The sequence below is a fragment of the Schistocerca nitens genome, chromosome 10, assembly GCF_023898315.1.
Source record: "Schistocerca nitens isolate TAMUIC-IGC-003100 chromosome 10, iqSchNite1.1, whole genome shotgun sequence".
Taxonomy (NCBI): Eukaryota; Metazoa; Arthropoda; class Insecta; order Orthoptera; family Acrididae; genus Schistocerca; species Schistocerca nitens.
The window spans coordinates 69,394,413-69,414,260 of NC_064623.1; the positions used below are offsets into that span (position 1 = coordinate 69,394,413).

The 19,848-nt window shown below is 38.8% G+C and overlaps 1 protein-coding gene across 1 annotated transcript in view; it reads right to left on the bottom strand.

Moving 5' to 3' along the window:
* The window catches only part of LOC126210156 (uncharacterized protein CG43867), a 462,670-nt gene that overhangs the window by 32,548 nt on the left and 410,274 nt on the right, over window positions 1-19,848 (bottom strand). Inside the window, exons 17-20 of the mRNA XM_049939307.1 lie at window positions 16,385-16,698; window positions 8,277-8,454; window positions 7,992-8,147; window positions 1,746-1,985 (exon numbers count right to left, since the gene is read on the bottom strand). Of these exons, the coding sequence (XP_049795264.1) occupies window positions 1,746-1,985; window positions 7,992-8,147; window positions 8,277-8,454; window positions 16,385-16,698 (888 nt within the window). The remainder of the gene's footprint in view (window positions 1-1,745; window positions 1,986-7,991; window positions 8,148-8,276; window positions 8,455-16,384; window positions 16,699-19,848) is intronic.

Sequence of the window (19,848 nt, forward strand, 5' to 3'; positions counted from 1 at the left end):
ATTTTACTGTTGGCACTACACAAGCTGGCAGATGACGTTCACAAGGCATTCGCCTTACCCACATCCTGCCATCAGATCACCACATTATGTACCATGATTTATCACCCCACACAATGTTTTTCCACTGTTCAATTGCCTAATGCTTATGCTCCTTACATCAAGTGAGGTGTCGTTTGGCATTTACCAGCATGACGTGTGGCTTGTGAACAGCCACTTGGCCATGAAATCCAAGTTTTGTCACCTCCCACCTAACTTTCATAGTACTTGCAGTGGATCCTGATGCAGTATAGAATTCCTGTGTGATGGTGTGGATAGATGTCTGCCTTTTACACATTATAACCCTCTTCAACCATCGGCGGTCTCTGTCAGTTAACACACAAGATCGACCTGTACACTTTTGTGCTGTGCATGTCCCTTCACTTTTCCACTTCACTATCACATCACAAACAGTGGATATAGGGATGTTTAGGAGTGTGGAAATCATGCGTACAGATTTATTACAGAAGTGACACCCAATAATCTGACCACTTTCGAAGTCTGTTAGTTCTGTGGAGCACCCCATTCTGCTCTCTCACAATTTCTGATGACTACTGAAGACGCTGTTATGGAGTACCTGACAGTACACAATTCTAAACTGGTTTCTATAATACAGTAGTACTGCTGACAAGAGAATGGAGACCTTGACAATGAAAACACAGTCCAGGTAGGCTGTAATCTTTTTATTATCTATCTGATTGGCCAGTTTGAGTCTTTAGTCATTTCTAAGCACCTTGAGATGTTTGCAGCTTGTAGACATTTCTTGTTGGATAGGATACATTTGTTGAACTTTACCATTTTTGTAAATCTCCATTAATAGTATATAATTTTACCCCATGCCATCTCTGGCAAACATTTTAAAATTTTGTTTTTATGGGGGTCCACAGCTTCAATGTGTTTTGAGTACGAAAACATGAACCAGGTTGGTTTCATTCTCTTTTATTATGTATGTGATTGACCAATTTCAAACTTTGGTAATTTTCAAGCACCTTGGGATGACTGCAGCTTGTAACATTTCTTGATCAATGTGATACATCATTCATCTTCAGGATCGCACAACAAAAGAAATTTAAAATTTGCCAGAGGTGCAATGGGGTAAAATTATATAGTGTCATTGGATGTTCATAAAAATTGTGAAGTTGGAAAAATGTATCTGATTCAACAAGAAAGGTCTTCAAGCTGCGTCATCCCAAGGTGCTTGAAAATGATCAAAGGCTGAAATTAGCTGATCACATAGATAATAAAAAAACACAGCCTACCTGGACAATGTTTTCATTCTCAAAACACACTGAGGCCATTAATCCCACAAAAATAAAATTTTAAAAAGAATGGAGACCATTTGCAGCCAGCACTTGTTGTGTGCCTCTACTCTGAAGGTGACCACCAACTGGTCAAAACTGGTTACGACGTTGTGTTATAAAAAATAAAACAACGTATTTTACATAGTTTGATGATTACCATTTTTTGGAGTGGTAAAGAAATGGGTGTGGCATTATGAATAACCATATTCCATTAGAGGGGCATGTGTTGGAAAATAAATCATTTGGTTTTGAAGGAAACAGTGTATTTATTTCTGGTACAGGTGCTTATCAAAGCAGCCTGAACTGAAGAGGAAACGTAACCTAGAGGACTGGTCATATCGAGTTGCTGAATAGAGATAGAGTACAGAGAACAGGGTACAGAGCAGAGAGCGGTCCAAGTCAACTTACCTGTGCCATGAGGGCAGCCAGCTCGAGGGCGAGCTCGCGGCTGAGGGGGAAGCGGCCCTGCACAGCCTGCAGGTTCACCTGGTAGCACAACAGCAGCCGCTCCTTCTCTGTCTCAGTGCGTGCCTGCGAGCGCCAGTACAGCCGGTTCTTGTAAGTCAGCCGGATCACCCGCGTGTTCTCGAACTTGCCTGACCCTTTCTCCCGCAGGGCTGTCTCCCATTTGGAGATAACGTCACACAGCTGCAAATAAAATGGAGTAAGCATCTGAGTTGTTCTTCATACTGCAATCGACTGTGCACAATGTGAGAGACAGGAGTGTGGATGTGGATGAGTGAATGTGTGTGTGTGTGTGTGTGTGTGTGTGTGTGTGTGTGTGTGTGTGTGCATGTTCATCCTCGTCCTACAAGCTTGAAACAGGAAGTGTATTCCAAAAACTATCCAAACTCTGTATCTTTTGTTTGTGTAGGTATTGACAACACAGCGCATCTGCCTTTCGGTGAGTCGTGTCCTTTATTCCTAAATAATTCATAATTCTCAAACAGAACTTTCTGTACATTATGTGTGGTAACTGGATATACATCCTATTCTCATTCTACCTCCCTCTCTCTATCCCTCTCCTCCTCCCTCCTCCTTTTGTCCACCCCCCTTATCCCACCCCCCACTCCCAACTCTATCCTGTCACCATCCCCCTGCTCTCTATATCCACATCCTCCTCCCTCATCTCTCTGTCCATATCCTCTTTCCCTTTCTTTATATCCTTTTCCTCTCCCCTTCTCTGTCCATCTCCTCCTCCTCCCTCCTCTCCCTGACCTTATTTATTGTTACTGCAAACAGTACCTTGACTGGGAATAGAAGTCAGAACGAATGGTTAAATCAGTTACAATCATTAGTACATGGGTTGTGAGAGAGACATATCCAGCTACTGGATATGTGATGATAGTTACTTTAATGACAGTATTTCAAATGTTTTTAATCTACGAGCAGGTACAATTATAAAGTTTCCCATAAACACAACCTTCCTGTTTTAAAAATGACTGCAAATGGAAAACAAAACCCCACATTTTCACACCACATTTTTTTCTGGCAGCCAATTTAAAAGACAGTGTTTATTGTATAACATATCTATATTTCCAGTGGTTTAGGCTGTGCGTTGTCTGTCAGACACCAAGTCAGTTGGTCGGGAAGAGACTTGTCGAACTGAATCTTTCTTTACATTGTTTGAATTGAAACAGAACACTGTCTATGCTCTCCATTTGTATCATGACTTGATGATCATGTAGTTAGCCTTTGTTGCTCCTATGCTGACCAATATTTTGACACTTCACGGGTGGCATTTTTTCCAAAGTAAACCATGAAATGAAATCAACTGAATGTTAACAACACACCAAATTAGCACAAACTCAAATCAATTCAATCTTTGCACACACAAGGATATGATCATCACTGATAACACACTGAAATATCACTTTCAATTGTATTCTTTTCTGCAAAATATCAATATTCAATGTAGAATTTGTTGTTATGAAAACATGACAGTGGAACTATCAAAATGACCATCACATTTCTTTCATACATACTTCCAACTTTTCCAGTGGATTTTCCAAAAATTTTCTTTCATACAAATGTTGTACTGACAATCACAATCTCAACCAAAAAAAATCAGCCAAATTGGTTGAGCTGTTCTCAAGTGATGATCTTTCATACATGTGACAACTGATTTTTATTTATACAGTTACAGAAGAATGGAAAGACTAGTTAGTACTGGTGAATCCGGGAGGAGATCAGTGTGGATTCCAGAGAAAAGTAGGAATACGCAAGGCAATATTGCCCCTACAATATGTTAAAGAACTCAGACCTGCATTTACAGCATTTTTAAATCTGGAACAAGTATTTGACAATGGGACAAGTGTTTGACACTGTTGGCTGGAATATGGTACACTATTTCAAATTCTGAAGTTATCAGGGACAAAACAGAGGAAGTAAATAATAGTCAAAGGAAATGAAAGAAAAGCAGTAGTTGAGAAAGAAATGAAACAGGATTGTAGCTGTCTCTCATTTTATTCAATCTGCACAATGTTCAAGCAGGAAAGGACACCAAGGAGGAATTTGAAAAGATTCAGGGAGAAGAAATTAAAACTTTAAGGTTTGCCAATGACATTTCTGTTCTATCAAAGAAGGGAAAGAACTCAAAACATCATTTGAATGAAATGTGTAGTGTCTTCAAGGGAGGCTGCTGTTGAAAATCAACAGAAGTAAACCAAAAGTATCAGTCAAACTGAATCATCTGATGCTGGCAGGATTAAATTAGGGAATAAGACATTCAAATCAGTAGAAGAGTTTTGCTTCCTGAGCAGTAAAATAACTGATGATAGCCAAAGTAAAGGGGACATACAAGGCATACTGGGAATAGCAATAAAAGCTCCTCTGAAAAAGATGCATCATAAATTTAGCAATGGAGGGAAATGTGAGGGGTAAAAATTGCAGAGGGAGACAATGGCTTTGTCACAGCAAGGTTCAAATGCATGTAGGTTGCAGCAATTATGCAGAGATGAACAGGCTCACACAGGATAAACTAGAGGGGTGACTGAAAAATAATCGGAATCGATCTGTTGCACATGCACGCTTTGTAGTTACACATTATGCCACAAGGTGGTGTTAGTTTGGGGTCTCCCACATCACTCAGTAAGCTGGTGTAAGTCAGAGTTAAGTGGTTTCTTTGTAGTGCTCTGTTGTTTGCATTTCTATCTCGACCCTGCAGCCATTATTGATGTGCCCAACAAGAAGAAGCAAGGAGTCTGTGTGAAACTCTGTTTTCTGTTAGGAAAAACTTCAGCCGAGATTACTGGGAAGTTTGGAAAGCCTGTAATGATGATGCCTTGGGGAAATCACAGGTCTACAAGTGCTTTTCTTGTTTTAAATCTGACAATGTATCAACTGAAGACATGCCGTGCCCTGGTCATCCTTTGATAGGAAGAAATGATGAAAACATTGCCACAATCAAATGCATAACTGATGAAAATCATCACAGGACCATTGACCAATTTTCTGAGGAAGCACAAGTGTCATGAAGCACAGTTCAGTGAATTTTAACTGAAGATTTGCATATGAGATGGACGTCTGCAAAATCTGTTCCTCACTTAAGTCACAAAAGAGCGAAGAGAAAACTGCATGAACGTCTGCCACAACTTGAAGAGTGAAATGCAGAACATCTAAATTTCCCTAAAAGAAATGTGACTGGGGATGAGAGTTGGCACTACGGGTATGGTTCAGAGTCAAAGCAAGTGGAAACTCAGAAGTCCCCACAAACCAAGAAAGCATGTAAAGCATGATCCAATATGAAAACATATTAATTTCTTAACTTTTTTATTTTATTTTTTTATTTTAATGTCAATGGCTTTATCCACAAGGAGTTTGTTCCTCCACAACAAACAGTGAGCCAACATTTTTATCTGGATGTGTTATCAGTATTACGAGAGAGTGTGTGACAAAAACAGCTAGAACTCCAGAGAAATGAGAACGGGTTGCTCCAACACAACAATGCTCCAGCTCACACAGCTCTGATGGTCCAGCAACTTCTCAAAGGAAAGCAATTCAGTGATGTGGATAACGTCAAAGAAAACATGCTAATGGCTTTGAACAGTACTCTGTCTCAAGATTAAAAAAAGAATTGAGACAAATGCATTAACACATGTGGACAATACTTTGAAGGGAACTAAAGAACTGTGAATATAGACTTCAATAAAAATGCAATATAACAAGCATTCTAGTCACTTTTGGGTTCCCCCTCATACAGTCAAGTCAGCATAAGTTGATCTCTGACAGTTGCAGTGGGCACGGCACAGCAGTTTTGCAGGCCTACATCAGCCAATAACACAGTGTAATTTTGTAAATATCTCTATGGCAAAACCTCAGTGTTGTCACAGCCCTGTCAATGGCAATTTTTTGTGGCTGCAGCCTTCAATGCTTCGCAGAAGAAAGCTGGCAGCAGTGCTGTAAGCTGTCGGGGATCTTCTCATACCATTTTGACTATAGCATGGAGAACTGTATCAAACCAGTCTTCAGACTGAGGAAAACAACAACAGTCCCAATAAGTCTGTTGCCTTTCTCCTTCTTAATAAACATTTAGCTTTACACAACAAAGCTACCTACTTTCATTTTTTAGTCTCACACAGATTTGTGTACCTAATACTTCACACTGACACTCACAAGGAAAGATCTCCAGTGGTGGGATCCACTTTTTGAAACAATCTATACAGTGATGTAAGTTAAGATCCCAGGTACCACACCCTGCAGCCATTCACCCTGGTTGGCTCTCGTTTGCAAGTAATTGATGAAGAAAAATAAAATTCAGAATTTTGCATGTCACTCAGTAGCATTAAAAAAGCGATGTTGTAGTGTACTGAATGGCGTAAAGCTTTACTTGCAGTAGGTAGTGAGTTTAAAAATCATCAGGTGATTTAAATTTTCTTTTATTTTTAAATTTTTATCGAAATTACTTTGGTCATTATTTGTTTTCAATTTATTGGTTTATATCTAATCTGCTTTACTTATGTTCTTTTGTCACATCATCATTTTAATCATCATATCAATTTCTTTATTTGTTCTCATTTTCATCCCTATCATTCTTTCTCTGCTTGAAATGTTTGCTCATGTGATTTTAATTAGCTATATGATTTAATTTTGATTTAATTTCTTTCATTTCATTATCCTGTTTTTTCGTCCCTGTTACTGCATTCATTATTTCTATTCCTCATTTTGCTTGAATTTAGTTTTACTTATAATCCCTTCTTTCATTTCAGTCTTCATCTGTGTTATTTTGTCCATTAATTAAATGTTTTTATTACAATTACCATCCAAAAAATTCACATATTTTAACATATTGTGATACCTCTACTCAGTCAATATAAATAGATTATTTCATCTTTTGTTTTTTAACTGATGTATTGCCATTTTCAAATATTTAAATATTATAACAGCTAAATATAATTAAATTCACATTTACCAAAATCCCGAGTGGAAAATAATAGTATTAAGAAAAAAATGAGAAAAAATGAGAACATTCATATGATGATTAAAACAATGTGACAAAGTAATTGAAATAAAAAATTACATTTAAACCAGTTAATTGAATAAAAATAGTGATCAAAGTAATTTCAATAAACAATTCAACCTTAAAATATTAAGACTCTTCACAGGATTTGAACTCACAGCCTTCTGCACACAAAGGGTTTAGCCTATCCACTACACCATACAACGAGTCAAAACAAAACTACCTTTTTAACACCATTGAGTGTCATGTAAATTTCCTTTTTTCTCGATTACTCACAAACGAGGGCTCACAGCTGCAGGCTGTGATACTTGGGATCTCAACCTACATCACCATACAGATGGTTTCAAAAAGTTGATATCACTGCAGAGGACCTCTCCTTGTTACTTGCAAATGTTTTCCAGAGGTGGCATTTCTTTGGATCTTGCACTGATACTTCTGAGCCTCTTATAGCTACTATCATCTGGACCAGATGGAAAGTTGACTAATCTAAAAAAAAACTTGTTTGGAATCTACACACTATCTGTCACCTGTAGCAGCCTCCAATGTCTAGAGTAGCCTGACACATTTAGGGGGGCACTACAATTCTCAACTCTACAGGGTTTATAGCATGCATAACCTTGACAGTTAAACACAAGCTACATACAGACAAACATAAAACACAAGTTAAAATCTGGAATGGAGTTTCAATCTGCAGCAGAGTGTGTGCAGATTTGAAACTTCCTGGTACATTAAATTTTCACTAGAACTTCTGGTAGAAATGATATTGCAGAGAAATGACTTATAGGTAATTGGATAGATAAAAAAAACTACTCACCATGTGGTGGCAGCAGGACACACATATAAAAGGTATTACAGTTTGCTAGCTTTTGGTGCTACAGTTTGCTAGCTTTTGATGCTATCAAATTTTAATACCTTTAATATGCATGCTCTCCTGCTGCTGCTTGGTTTTGTTTTATCTGTCCAGTTACTTATATTTTCAAAAACTGATTATTTTTGAAGAAATGACTTAGCCATGCACTCTGTAGTGAAAATTCCCTACATTGTGGCTAACCCGTTTCTCTGAAATATTCTTTCTTCCAACGGTGCTCATCCTGTAAGGTATGCAGAGGCCTCCTGTGAAGCTCAGAAGGTAGGAGGTGAGGTACTGGCGGAAGTAAAAAAGAAAAGTAAAGAAAAAAAAGTCAAGTTGCTTTTACCTTGGCTTGCAAGTCCACATAATGCTCCAGATCTTTTTCAATGGGGTCATCACTGAAGAGTGTGAATCCAGAATGTGCGACATCTCGACATCCGATCTCCTGGTTTAACGTACCGACAAATTCTTCAATCGTAGTTGAGCCATCAAAACTTACGACCTGTAGGTAAAGAATATTACATAGATTTGGCCTATGTACACACTATTACTGTCAAATGTTACATTTTTTTCTGACAGTGATGTTCACTGAACTATTTCTTCCACTGGCAGAGGTCGGTAGGTCACTCACCTGGTATGTGCCATTGAGCATGTGCACAGGGATGGCGTGGGGTAGCGAGTGGTGGTAGGGGTTCTTGAGCAGGATGGACAGCACTTCCATGCGAGATGGCTTCGCTTCACGGCCCCCATTCTGCAGCGTCCTCTCGAGGGCACGTTGGCAGTAGGCAGCGTACTTGCCGCATTCTGTCCTGCAAGCACACGTCATTCTGATTAGCTCTTGTGTTTATAGTAATGTCTCTAACTTACTTATTACTGGAAAGCTCTGTGCAATAGGCATATTGTCTCACATTTAGAACCAAAAAATTATGAATCAAGGCATTGTGTCACACAGATACAAAGTAGTATCCAAAAGTTCCCAAAACATAAAATTTGCACACAAGGGCCACAAGTACACTGAAATACAGCCCGTGTCTCCCTGTACATCTCTCTTGAATAGCTGTAGCAAGTGGCTGCAAGTCCCGAGGTTTGGTTGGTTGTCATGTAACCCTGAGTTGTGCTTTTTTGATGGCTGACCTTACAGAGCAGCTTTTCTGTACATAGTTTTGTTTTAAACTCACAAAAATGACTGCATAAATGCAACAAATGTTGAACTGAGCTTTTGGAGACAACACTTTATGTCAGACAGAGACTAACAACCAGCACAAGCACTTGATGACTGTTTCAGTCGGGTGTCAACTGGCATTGTAACAGAAAATGTTCATAATTTGAGGAATATGATTCTGCAAGATCATATACACATCATTTGAGACTGATACAGCACTTTGAGAATACCTTATGGTACATGTGAATGTATACATTTAGAAGAACTGAACATAGGAAGGATTGTGATGAAGTTTGTGTCACAACTGCTTGAAACTGACCAGAAGCATCAACGAGTGGAAGTCTGCAGGAAAGTTAAGCAACTGCTACAATGTGACCAAAAATGTTGCCACCAGTAAAAAGTTGGGTTTACGGTTACTGCTACAATGTGACCAAAAATGTTGCCACCAGTAAAAAGTTGGGTTTACGGTTACAGTTGTGAAACCAAGCAGGAACAGTCACCGTGGAACAGCCCAAGAAAAGTTTTAAAAGGCAAGAGTAATATTGAATCCTTATTGATTTTTTTTCTTTTTTTACAGCATGTGGCTAACATAGCTCAGGAATTTTTGACTGAAAACAAGACATGTCTTTGTGTGATTTCTTCCTCTTCCACAAAATGAAAATCGAGTTGAATGGGCAACCATTTGATAGAGTGGAGTAGATTTAAGAGGATTCACAGAGTACTTTAACAAGAAAAGACTTACAAGGTGCATTTTAAAAGGAGCAGAAATGATAGGGATCATGTACTCACTCCTGAGCAGACTACTTTGAAAGTGACAGTGCAGAAAAAGTAATAATTTTCATTTAGATACTTTGAGAACTTTTGGATACTACTTTATGTTGAGGTCCTGCTTAAGAATGATGGTACTGATGCACTTTTGACACGAAATGTGTTTCCAGCTATCTCCAGGAACTGAAGGTGAGCTGCCTGACCAGAATTGCTAGAAGAAACAGAGAGGCAGCTGTCTCGAGGACCTTGTTTACAGTACAACAACGTGCCAATGATTTATTTCCAGAAGTCAACAAGATAAGGGCCCAGTTTGGGATACTGAATTTGGTCCCATCTTTCAGCTTCACCCAACACGATACTTGGTGGGTTCTTCCTCTTTCCTCATGTGAAGTAGCAGGTTTTGAGGTCAAAAAGAGGTGACAGAGATGTGGAGTGACTCCAAAACAGCTACAGACAGTTGTCGCCTCAGTAGGATGTCAGCCACCACACCGACAAATGCGAGGCACGTGGCATATGGTGGAGCAAATCTGTGGAGGATCTGACAGAGGATCTTCCTACAGGGTGAGAATGTGGAATTTACACCAGCCTCTTATATACTTGACAGCCACCAGGCAGCAAAGGAGACTTTTCACCATTTCCAGCCACCCCCTACCTATTCATACAAGCACAGAGAAAAATTAGCAATTATTACAGTTGTCTCATAGAATTTATTCAAGACACAGATGGGGGCATCAGAAGAGTTTTCAGTGAACTGGAAGTACTAGTTCTGTAAATGTAGCAATGAGTAGGAGGATCACTTCAGCCTTTCATTATTATATTACAATGGTGTCCATACTCGATGGTGGTATATCGTGAGGCTACATCTAGTGGGGATAGTTGTAACGTTTTGATTATCACTTTGGAGAGAAAAATTGTTTGTTTGCAGGTAAAAGTTTGCAGTCCTGGTGCACACAAAGACCAGTCGCACAATACTAAATGGCACACTCTGCTGATGAATTGGAGATTGGATGCACCATACTGTATTGTGGCATACGCTTCTGTGCTCACCAGGACTGCAGATTTGTACCTGCAAACAAAGAAAAAAGTCATAATTAATTTAGTAACTTTATTTTTTGGAAATGATAAAATTTGTGCCACTGAAAGTGTTTAGATTTGTGCCAAAGCACTCCATGAGGTTCCAGCTGCCAGTGATTATTAACCCACTGGCATACACTGATGGGTGTACCGGTCATCGCGCTCATGTGGTCTACCTACAATGAAAGGTACAGCCATCACCACGAAATCACCTTGTTGTGCAGTGATTAGGCATGTACTGCATTACCGACGGTTCTATTTTTAGTTCAGGCAGCATGTTAATAGAGATTAGCAGCTGCCCCACCTTTAAATTGAGTAGAAATGCTCAACTGCAGCTAAATACTACAATGCAAAGTTGGCATGTTTTTATAGATTCAGTAGCACAACATGGCTGATCCATATGAAATCCAAGCTGAGAGAATACACTGATTTCCTGAAGAAAGAGATTTGAGTGATACTGATGATGAAATAGATTCTGAAAACAGTGAAAGCACAGCATCAGAAGCAAGTGACAACAGTGGTTGTGTTGACGAAGAAAATTTTTCTGTCAACAGTCGTGACACTATAGTAGAGCTGGAAACAGATACATCGACAATTACTGATGAGTGGGTCTGGGATATGTTTGCAATAATCCTCACAGTACAAAAAGCAGCAATGAAGGTGAGATAAACATTGCTATTCATAGATCCCTAGGTCAAAAATCATCAGAATCCCATGTACCTGATCAGTTTTTGATTCCACATTTCTGAGAGACGGTGTCAAAGAAACACTGTACATGTGGAACAGAGAAGAATGGTTGACAAAGCACACTGGTTTCCTCTGAGATGAAGGTCCACTTTGCACTCTGCAATCAAAGAAACCTTCTGTACAAGATAATTGGTCAAAGAGAAAAATTGTACAGACTCCTATTTTCAGTAAAACCACACACCTTTAAGAAGATTCAAAGCCATCTTCATTTCACTACTGATTCTGCACATATGCAATATGACAAACTGATGAAGGTCAGAACAGTTATTACTATTCTTCTTGAAATATTTCAGAGGGCACAGAAGCCTGCAAAATTTGCATCGATGAGAGTCTGATGAAATTCAGGGTCATACGTACAATACAACCCTTCAAAGAAGGCAAGATTTGGTTTGAAAATATATAAAGTCTGCTCATCTGACAATGGATACTGTTACAGTTTTAAAATTTATGCAGGTCTTGAGAGAGGGGAAAAAAAAGAAAAAAAAAAAAAAAAGCGAGAAAAGTGTTTTGGATTTGTGTGAGACTTTACTGGGTGAATGGAGAACAATATACATGGATGATTGGTATAGTTCTCCCATTTTGTTTCTAAAGCTATTGGAGAAGAAGACCTACTCAGTTGGAACTGTAAAACCCAACAGGAAAAACATGCCACTACAGTTCAAGAACTCAGTGCTGAAAAAAGGCGAATTGACTTTTGCACCAGCAAATAAAGTTCTTGCTTTGAAATGGATTGAGAAAAAACTAGGGCACATCCTGTCAACCATTCATGATCAATGTGACTATAAAGAACAGCAAAAATGAGAAGAATAAGCTGAAACTTAATTGCATCAGTGAGTATAACACAGGAATGGGCGGAGTCGATGCACGCAACCAACACTTAGCACTATACCCTCTTATGAGAAGATATGTGAAGAGAGATAAAAAATATATTTTTGTATGTTAGACATGGCCATTCTCAATGCAAGCATAGTACACTGTATGATGAACTCCAGTAAAAGGAGATTGAGGTCCACAGATTGTTGTCTCAACCTGACAGAACAAATTCTGAAAAACATAAGACTTTCTGAAAACAAGATTCGCAGATGTACAAGCCAGAGAACAAATCTATTATGACTACAAGGAAGGTACTGAAGACATTTTTCCATAAAAATACTGGCAACTGATGAAGGGCAGCACCAGCTGGAAGCCGTAAGGTCTGTTACGACCTGTGCTGACAATCCTGCTTGAAGTACAAAGAGTGCAAGATCTGCCTACATGTGAAGCTAGAAGACATAAGGTCTGTTACGACAGAGGACAGTATGGAGAATCCTGCTTAAAGTACCAAGAGTGCAAGATCTGCCTACATGTGAACAAGTGTTTTAAGCATTATCACACTCAGACAAATGATGTATGTTTATATTTGACAGTGTAATAGAGAAATACAACAAACTGACTACTCTAATATAGCTTATACAGTCTCCCACTCAAAAGAGGCTCCACAAATGTATGTAGCAATTCTGCTGAAATTGCACCATGTAATTTGTGATGTTTGACATGGCAACATTGCACTCTGCAACATCATTCAATGCAACAGTTTGTTTTGATGCATCATTGTGGCTGGAGCTCAGTGTACGGCGTTTAGTGACAATGTATTGTTATTCTGTTGAAGAGGGAATGATCCTTGTGAAACAATATGTGGTCACTGGTTCCATTAAGACATGTCAGTGAATGTTTGTTGAACGGTTTGGTGACCAGCATATACCATCTAAAAGCTGAATACAAAAGTTAGTGAGCAAGGTGGAGAGCAGTGGAATGGTGTTGGATCTTCACAATGCAGGACAGCTGCCACTATCAGAAGAAAAAGTGACACATGAAACAATGATTGTTGGCTTCTCCCACACAGTCTGTTCTGTATCTATCTCAGGAATGTGGAATGTCACAGAGCTGCAAAGAAAGCTGGCATGCATCCATACCAGTTTGCAGTTGTTCAGGAACTGAATGTCAATGAACAAAGACGAACACATTACTTTTTGCCATTGGTTTCACCAGTTTATTTTTCCTTTAGCGTGGCCTAAAAGGCAAGCTCTACAGGAACAAACCACAGAATTTGGAACATTTACTAGAGAACATCATCTGTGAAATCCAGGCAATGACACCAGAGGTTCTGGCAGCAACATTCGAGGATCTGCAGTGTCGTGTTCAACTGTGATGACAAGTTGAGGGTGGTCACTTCCAGCACCTTTTGTGATCCACCTTCATTTCCCCATGAACAAGTTATGACATGTTCATTTCAGTTCAGTTCCTGATTTTTATGCAAAACCTTTAAACATAATTTCGACAAATGCTTGTTTGTGGGGTCTCTTCCAAGTGGGACACTCAGTAGTGTGTTACTGTAAAAACAAGGAAAATCGCTAAAAAGTAAGTGTGTTGCTGTGTCACGATGTCAATACAAGTACTGTATGCTAATGGGTTAAAATGTGAAGAAATATTCTTAAACATTATGTTATAGCTAGGTATCTTATACTGTACCAGTTACATTGTACTACAGCTCATCTGATGACAGTAGACAAACACAACCAGTGGTGAAAATTAAACCCTTTTCTAAATGGCAGCTGAGGTTGGGATTTGAGTAGAATTTAAAATTGAATTAGAGTGGCACTCCAAAGGGGTTGGACAAAGTGCTTATGTAAGATAAAGTAGGGAGCATCCTAGAGGAGATTAGGAGTTTGTTCCATGGGACAACAGATATGACACGGGTAGGCAAGTATGTTCAATACAAAATGAAAACTTAACAACTGCAGATCAAAAGTGCTTTAACATAACATTTTACGGTTTCCTTTCTTCAGTTGTGAATAGTCATCTTTCACAGTCGAAGGCAAAGTCTTTGATACAAATTATGCCACCACCAAAACTTAAAGAATACTTCATGTCTCAAGGAGGCAGTAACATAGACTGAGACTGGCCATACTTTCAGCATATCTACGCAAACTAGTGTGTGTCTGGAATGAAATCTATAAGATCTGCGGGCATATTAGTGACAAACTGTGACAAGGATAACTGTGAAAAACAACCATTAAATTCGATATAATTGGTAGAAACCAATGTGTAGCAGATCGTCAGAAGACTGTATGACAAATTACTGAAGACCTGAATGAATATTAAGGAGTAAATGTTCATGTTTCTACAGTAAAATGTCAACTTCACAATCAGAGCTTAACAAACCACTGTCCATGAAAGAAACCACTTGTCAGTTCATCAAACAGAAAGAAGAAAAGAGCCTTTGCTAAAGAATTCTGCAAGTGGACACCAAATGATTGGTCCGAGATGCCACTGAACAGTGAAAACAAATGTAATTTAAAGTGTGGCTCCAGTTGCCTGAGACTGCAGTCATGTGCCTGTGAGTTGCATTTGCGTGTGTGTATGTGTGTGTGTGTGTGTGTGTGTGTGTGTGTGTGTCTGTCATCTGTTTTTGACGAAGACCCTATGGACCGAAAGCTTTATTTGTGACAGTCTTTTTGTTGTGCCTATCTGTGACTCAGCATTTCTGCTCTATGGTGAGTGGCAACTTACTTTTTCATAATGTTCTTAAATGTAATTTGATGTATTCTGATGGGATTCAGCGCATTTGTCATCCTACAAGTGAAAGACGCAACCCAAACTGCAAGATTCTGAACATGAAGCATGGAGGATGAAACATTATGGTATGGGGACATTTCTCCATCAAAGGTGTGGGTTTTTCAGTGCGCTTAGAGGATATCATGAAGGTCCTGACTGTAGCAACATTTTAAGAAAATATATGCTACCCTATGCTGGAAAACTTATACCACAACATGGGACATTTCAAAATGACAATGTTCCAGACTAGATTAAAATTGTGACACAGACAGGTCACAGTTCACATTTAAATCCAATAGAGCAAGTGTGGGAGCCACTGGACAGATCTGTTGGATGAAGAAATACTAAAATAAAGCCAATTTCTATGAATACTTCAGTCTGAATGGAATAAGATTCTTCAAGGCAAAATATTATGTGTAACTGAATTTATGTCCCCATGACATGCTGTTGTAATAGCACCAAAGGATTTTGCAACAAAATATTAACATTACTTGTCACACAAAAGTGCACCTATTTTGTTTCTTCCCAATGTATTAAAGGTTTGATTTATTCTCAAAACAGTTATGAGGTGCAAATTTCTGAACCTTATTTGTTTAAATTATTGAATTTTACTTTCTAATGCAAACATATATTGTGACTACACACACATACTCTCTATTATAACCTTTTTATATTTTTTTAATTTTAATTTTTTGCTGCCATAAATTTACCCTTAGCCTGGGAGTGCGGGTGAGCGATATTCTCACATTACAACATGAGAGTAGCAAACAATATGTTGCTCAAACGCTGCAAGAGCTGCACTGTATTTTGTTTCAGTATTCATTGTAAGTACCGAATTTCGCATATACTATGATGATTACAGTAGAATTTATTATAAACATTAGTTAATGATTTCAATTATGATGTTGTAATTAGATTTTGCTTTTGCACAACACTATTCCATTAATGTGTACTTTAATTGGAAATTATCTGCATAATCTGATTACCCGTGGTTTTCGAGTCCCCCAGTTACTGCAGGTAATTGAGAGTTTACTGTGTAAAACATTTGGAAATTATTAGTTTACTAATTATTTTTGTTAATTATTTTATAGTAATATGTATTATTTTAATTATAAAAAGTAATCATTATATAATATGATGTATTATTTTATGTTAATTTTTACGTGTTTCTTTTTCTATGTCTTTTATTTATGTTTTATCCAGCCGACAATTGGTGAACAGATTCTTTTATCTATCCCATTTTATTATATTTTCAAACACAGATTTTTTAAAATATATATTTTGTTGTAAAATGTGATACAACATTATATGTGTACAATAGTTAGCAGAATACTACCAAAAAAACAGTTGACAAAACGATCGTGATTAAAAGACTTTTGATGAGCACTACTAACTTTGTGTCAGAACTGCGGTGCAGGTGGCACTTGAGGAACCACAAAAGGCGGTTGTTGCGTGGCACGAAGAGCGAGACGGCGAGTGCAAGCAGCTGCCAGCCCTGCACGAACACAAACGTGGGCGGGTTCGTCTTGCAGTCGAGCAGGACAGGTGCGGGTGGTGGCGTGGCCTGCAGCGACGTGGGGGAGCCACCACCGCGCCCACCACCTGTGCCGCCCGCTCCCGCCCCACTGCCGCTGCCCCCGGCACCGCTCCCCCCGGACGAGGAGGAGGTGTCGCAGGCAAACAGCGACTGCGTCGCACACAGCAGCAACTGCGGGAGAGATGCGACACGGAGTTAAGGTGTGCCTGGGTGGACACTGTACATGTTTAAACATTGAGCAAATTATTATCTAAAAATGTTTACAGAAAGCTCCCAGTTGTCTGGGTGCAGATTATGTGGCTTGCAGATTATCCATGTTTGTTAAAGCAATTTTTGTAAAACCAAAACATGAAGCCTGAAGGATCCTACCATAATTATAATTTTCAGAGTGAGTCAAAAATTACTTTACAACTTTTGAATGATATAGAAATTTCTTGAGATAAGTTACAGAATTGGTAGGTGTGTCATTCTGCACCAAACAACATCACATTTAATGCACATAGAGTATTACTATCCCATTCCATGACCAGATGCACCATTGTACTTCACAGTTAAAATGGATACTTTCACTGGTGTGGGGCATGCTCACTGTGTGTTTTAGTTTCATGGGATGGACTCTGCAATAACTGTTCGGCATAAATTTTTCATAAAATGTATTAGAAAACCTCTGAGCAAGCCTATCTCATTCCTTCACAGAAGTTCGAGGTTTCCTCAATAATCGGTTCCTATGACAGTGGATTGACTGTTAAGGGCCAATCGCGTGGCCAACTCACTCCCCAGACTTGAAACTACCGGATTTCTTTTGCTGTGGCTTCATTAAAGACAGTGTGTATGTTTCTTCCCTACCAAATGATGCAGCCAATCTGATCAAAAATTTATGCTTCCGTTGCACAAGTTGTGCCCAATTTGCTGCAGCAAGTGTGGGAAAAAACTGATTACTACAGGGACATTTGCTGCATCAGAAATGGTAGTCACAAATGACACTTGGCACTTTTATGAGAAACTTGAGATTGTTTGCTACAAAATGACACATCTACCAATTCTATAAGTAATCTCAATACATTTCCATATTATTCCAAAATTGTAAAGCCCTTTTTGAATCACCTAGTATATTTTCATTTAGAATGTAAATTTCTAGTTGTGAAGACATGGATAATAATAACACCTGTGAATTACACAGCGGCACTTGTGAACTGAGATTTATGCAGCTTCACGGTGTGGATATAGTACACAAAATGTAGATGGCAGAGAGTATATGAAGTAATCAAGGAACCCATTACCATGAACAAATTAGCATTGAAATGTATTTATCAGTTATTAGAACATGCAAGACAAATTCGTTTGGACTACACCACAGTTCTGACTCTTCAGAAAATGAGTTTGAGTGTCTGGAAAAAGTGAACTGAAAGCTAGTGATATGAAACAAAGCATGTTTGAGATGTTTCTTACAAAGAATCATATGTAATGTAGTAGGCTCTCAAATATGACATGTATCATGTTTTGTAAATACATTAAACAGCAGTTTGTGCTAGAGATTAATGTATTTTGGATTATCCATGATGTCTGGTAACCTAGAGAGTCTTAGACCTGCATTAATGCAGATAATCATGAGCTTGCTGTACCTACACGTATTCAGTTCTTTTAAGGATGAATGCAAGAAATATAGGGGAATGTGACTGCTACACTAGGATTAAAGTAACTTCTTGAACAGCTGGAAGCAGAAATGAATAATGCGCTCCTCATCTCAAGGATTGGTTTGAAGACTGCATTTAATTACTGGTAAGAGTATGCTGTTGCCTTCCTGTGACCTTTGAACTGAGTTATCCAGTAATGTACAAGAAGCCTCCTGCAGTGTAATGTGGAATCTGAACCACGAAGCATCCTGGCATTTTTGACCAAAACCAATCATTTCAAGAGGTGAAAGAAGTGATGACTTTCAGATACAATAATAGGGCTGATCAGGGAGGGAACCTGAGAACATGGGATTTGCAGTTCACCAGTTACCCACTGTACCACCAATTGCAAAAATAAAGTATTAAAAATAAATGAAACTTACAAGGAAGTGCCTGCTGACTTTCTCACAGCTCCTGCCTGTGAATTCTTGACACAATAGTCAGATAAATCCGTAACTCACCTCCCCATTCTACTGGCTGTCACTGTAATACTCCAAGCAAGAACGGAGGTTTGAACTATACCTACGGAAATGCTTTTGGCTACAATATCCTGATGTTAACTAGAGCCCACTGTTCAAATTTATTATCAAGACAGTTCCTCACATAGCTTATAAGCAGAAATTTATGAGCATGCCGATGGACAATCAAATCTGAGTAACTGAGGAATAATCCTAGGTGACACACAACCATTGTGAAGTTGCATAAAGGACAAGCAGTTTTGGCAGGAATTAAAATGTCGGAAGCTCAAATCAATTTCTTGAGAAGAGCAATTTTCAATGCTCGAAGTGAATTACATCTTTCAGGTTGCCAAAGAAAGAAATCCGGCTCATTTAAGATAGCATTCTGTCTGTTGCTTCAAGGCTTGCCAGTATGCACTGAGGAAATAAATGATAGCGCCAAATTGAAACTGAAATGAGGCACAAATTAGCTAGTACAGACTGCAGACTGTATGTGGCAAGAGCCTTAGTGGCTGCTGTGGGTTTGTACCACATCAAATGGACAGACTGTGTGATGTAAATAGACTTTCCAAACTATATACAGAATAGATTGGGCGTATAAAATGTTTAGTGAAAGCATTACTGTCACAAACATAAATCAGAAAGATCTAACAGTATGCACAACAGAAGTTTGTTTCTGCACAGAATAACCAAAATCTCGCCTCATTCTGACATGCTGGGGGTATGAGTATTAAGGCAGATGTTGTTTCAAGAACCAACAAACACATCCCAACCAGCTACTTGCCCCACTCTCCCATTACCTGAACTGTTCAGTTCAGAATATGGAGAGGCATTCTGTAAACCCAAAGAGCAGCACTAATCAACGTCTCTCTCTTACTCGAGGTCATCACACTTCAAAACCACACATCATACTACAACCTGGATGCCTTTGTGTCACTAGCCACAACTTTTGTAGTTGAGGAAAGGAATAAGAAGTCTTGAGATAAACCAAGATACTTAGTTACACTACGAGATGAATGTTTTCATTTTACACTGCTTTCTTTTTACTTCAAGGTGGGACACAGAGCACAATTAAATCACTCAGTATATTTAATTTTTGAGTATTCTCCAACACTCTCCCCTTCTGTCCTTAGTTTAATGAACACTCAGAAGGACAATCTAGATTACTGCCACAATGGTCAAATTAATGA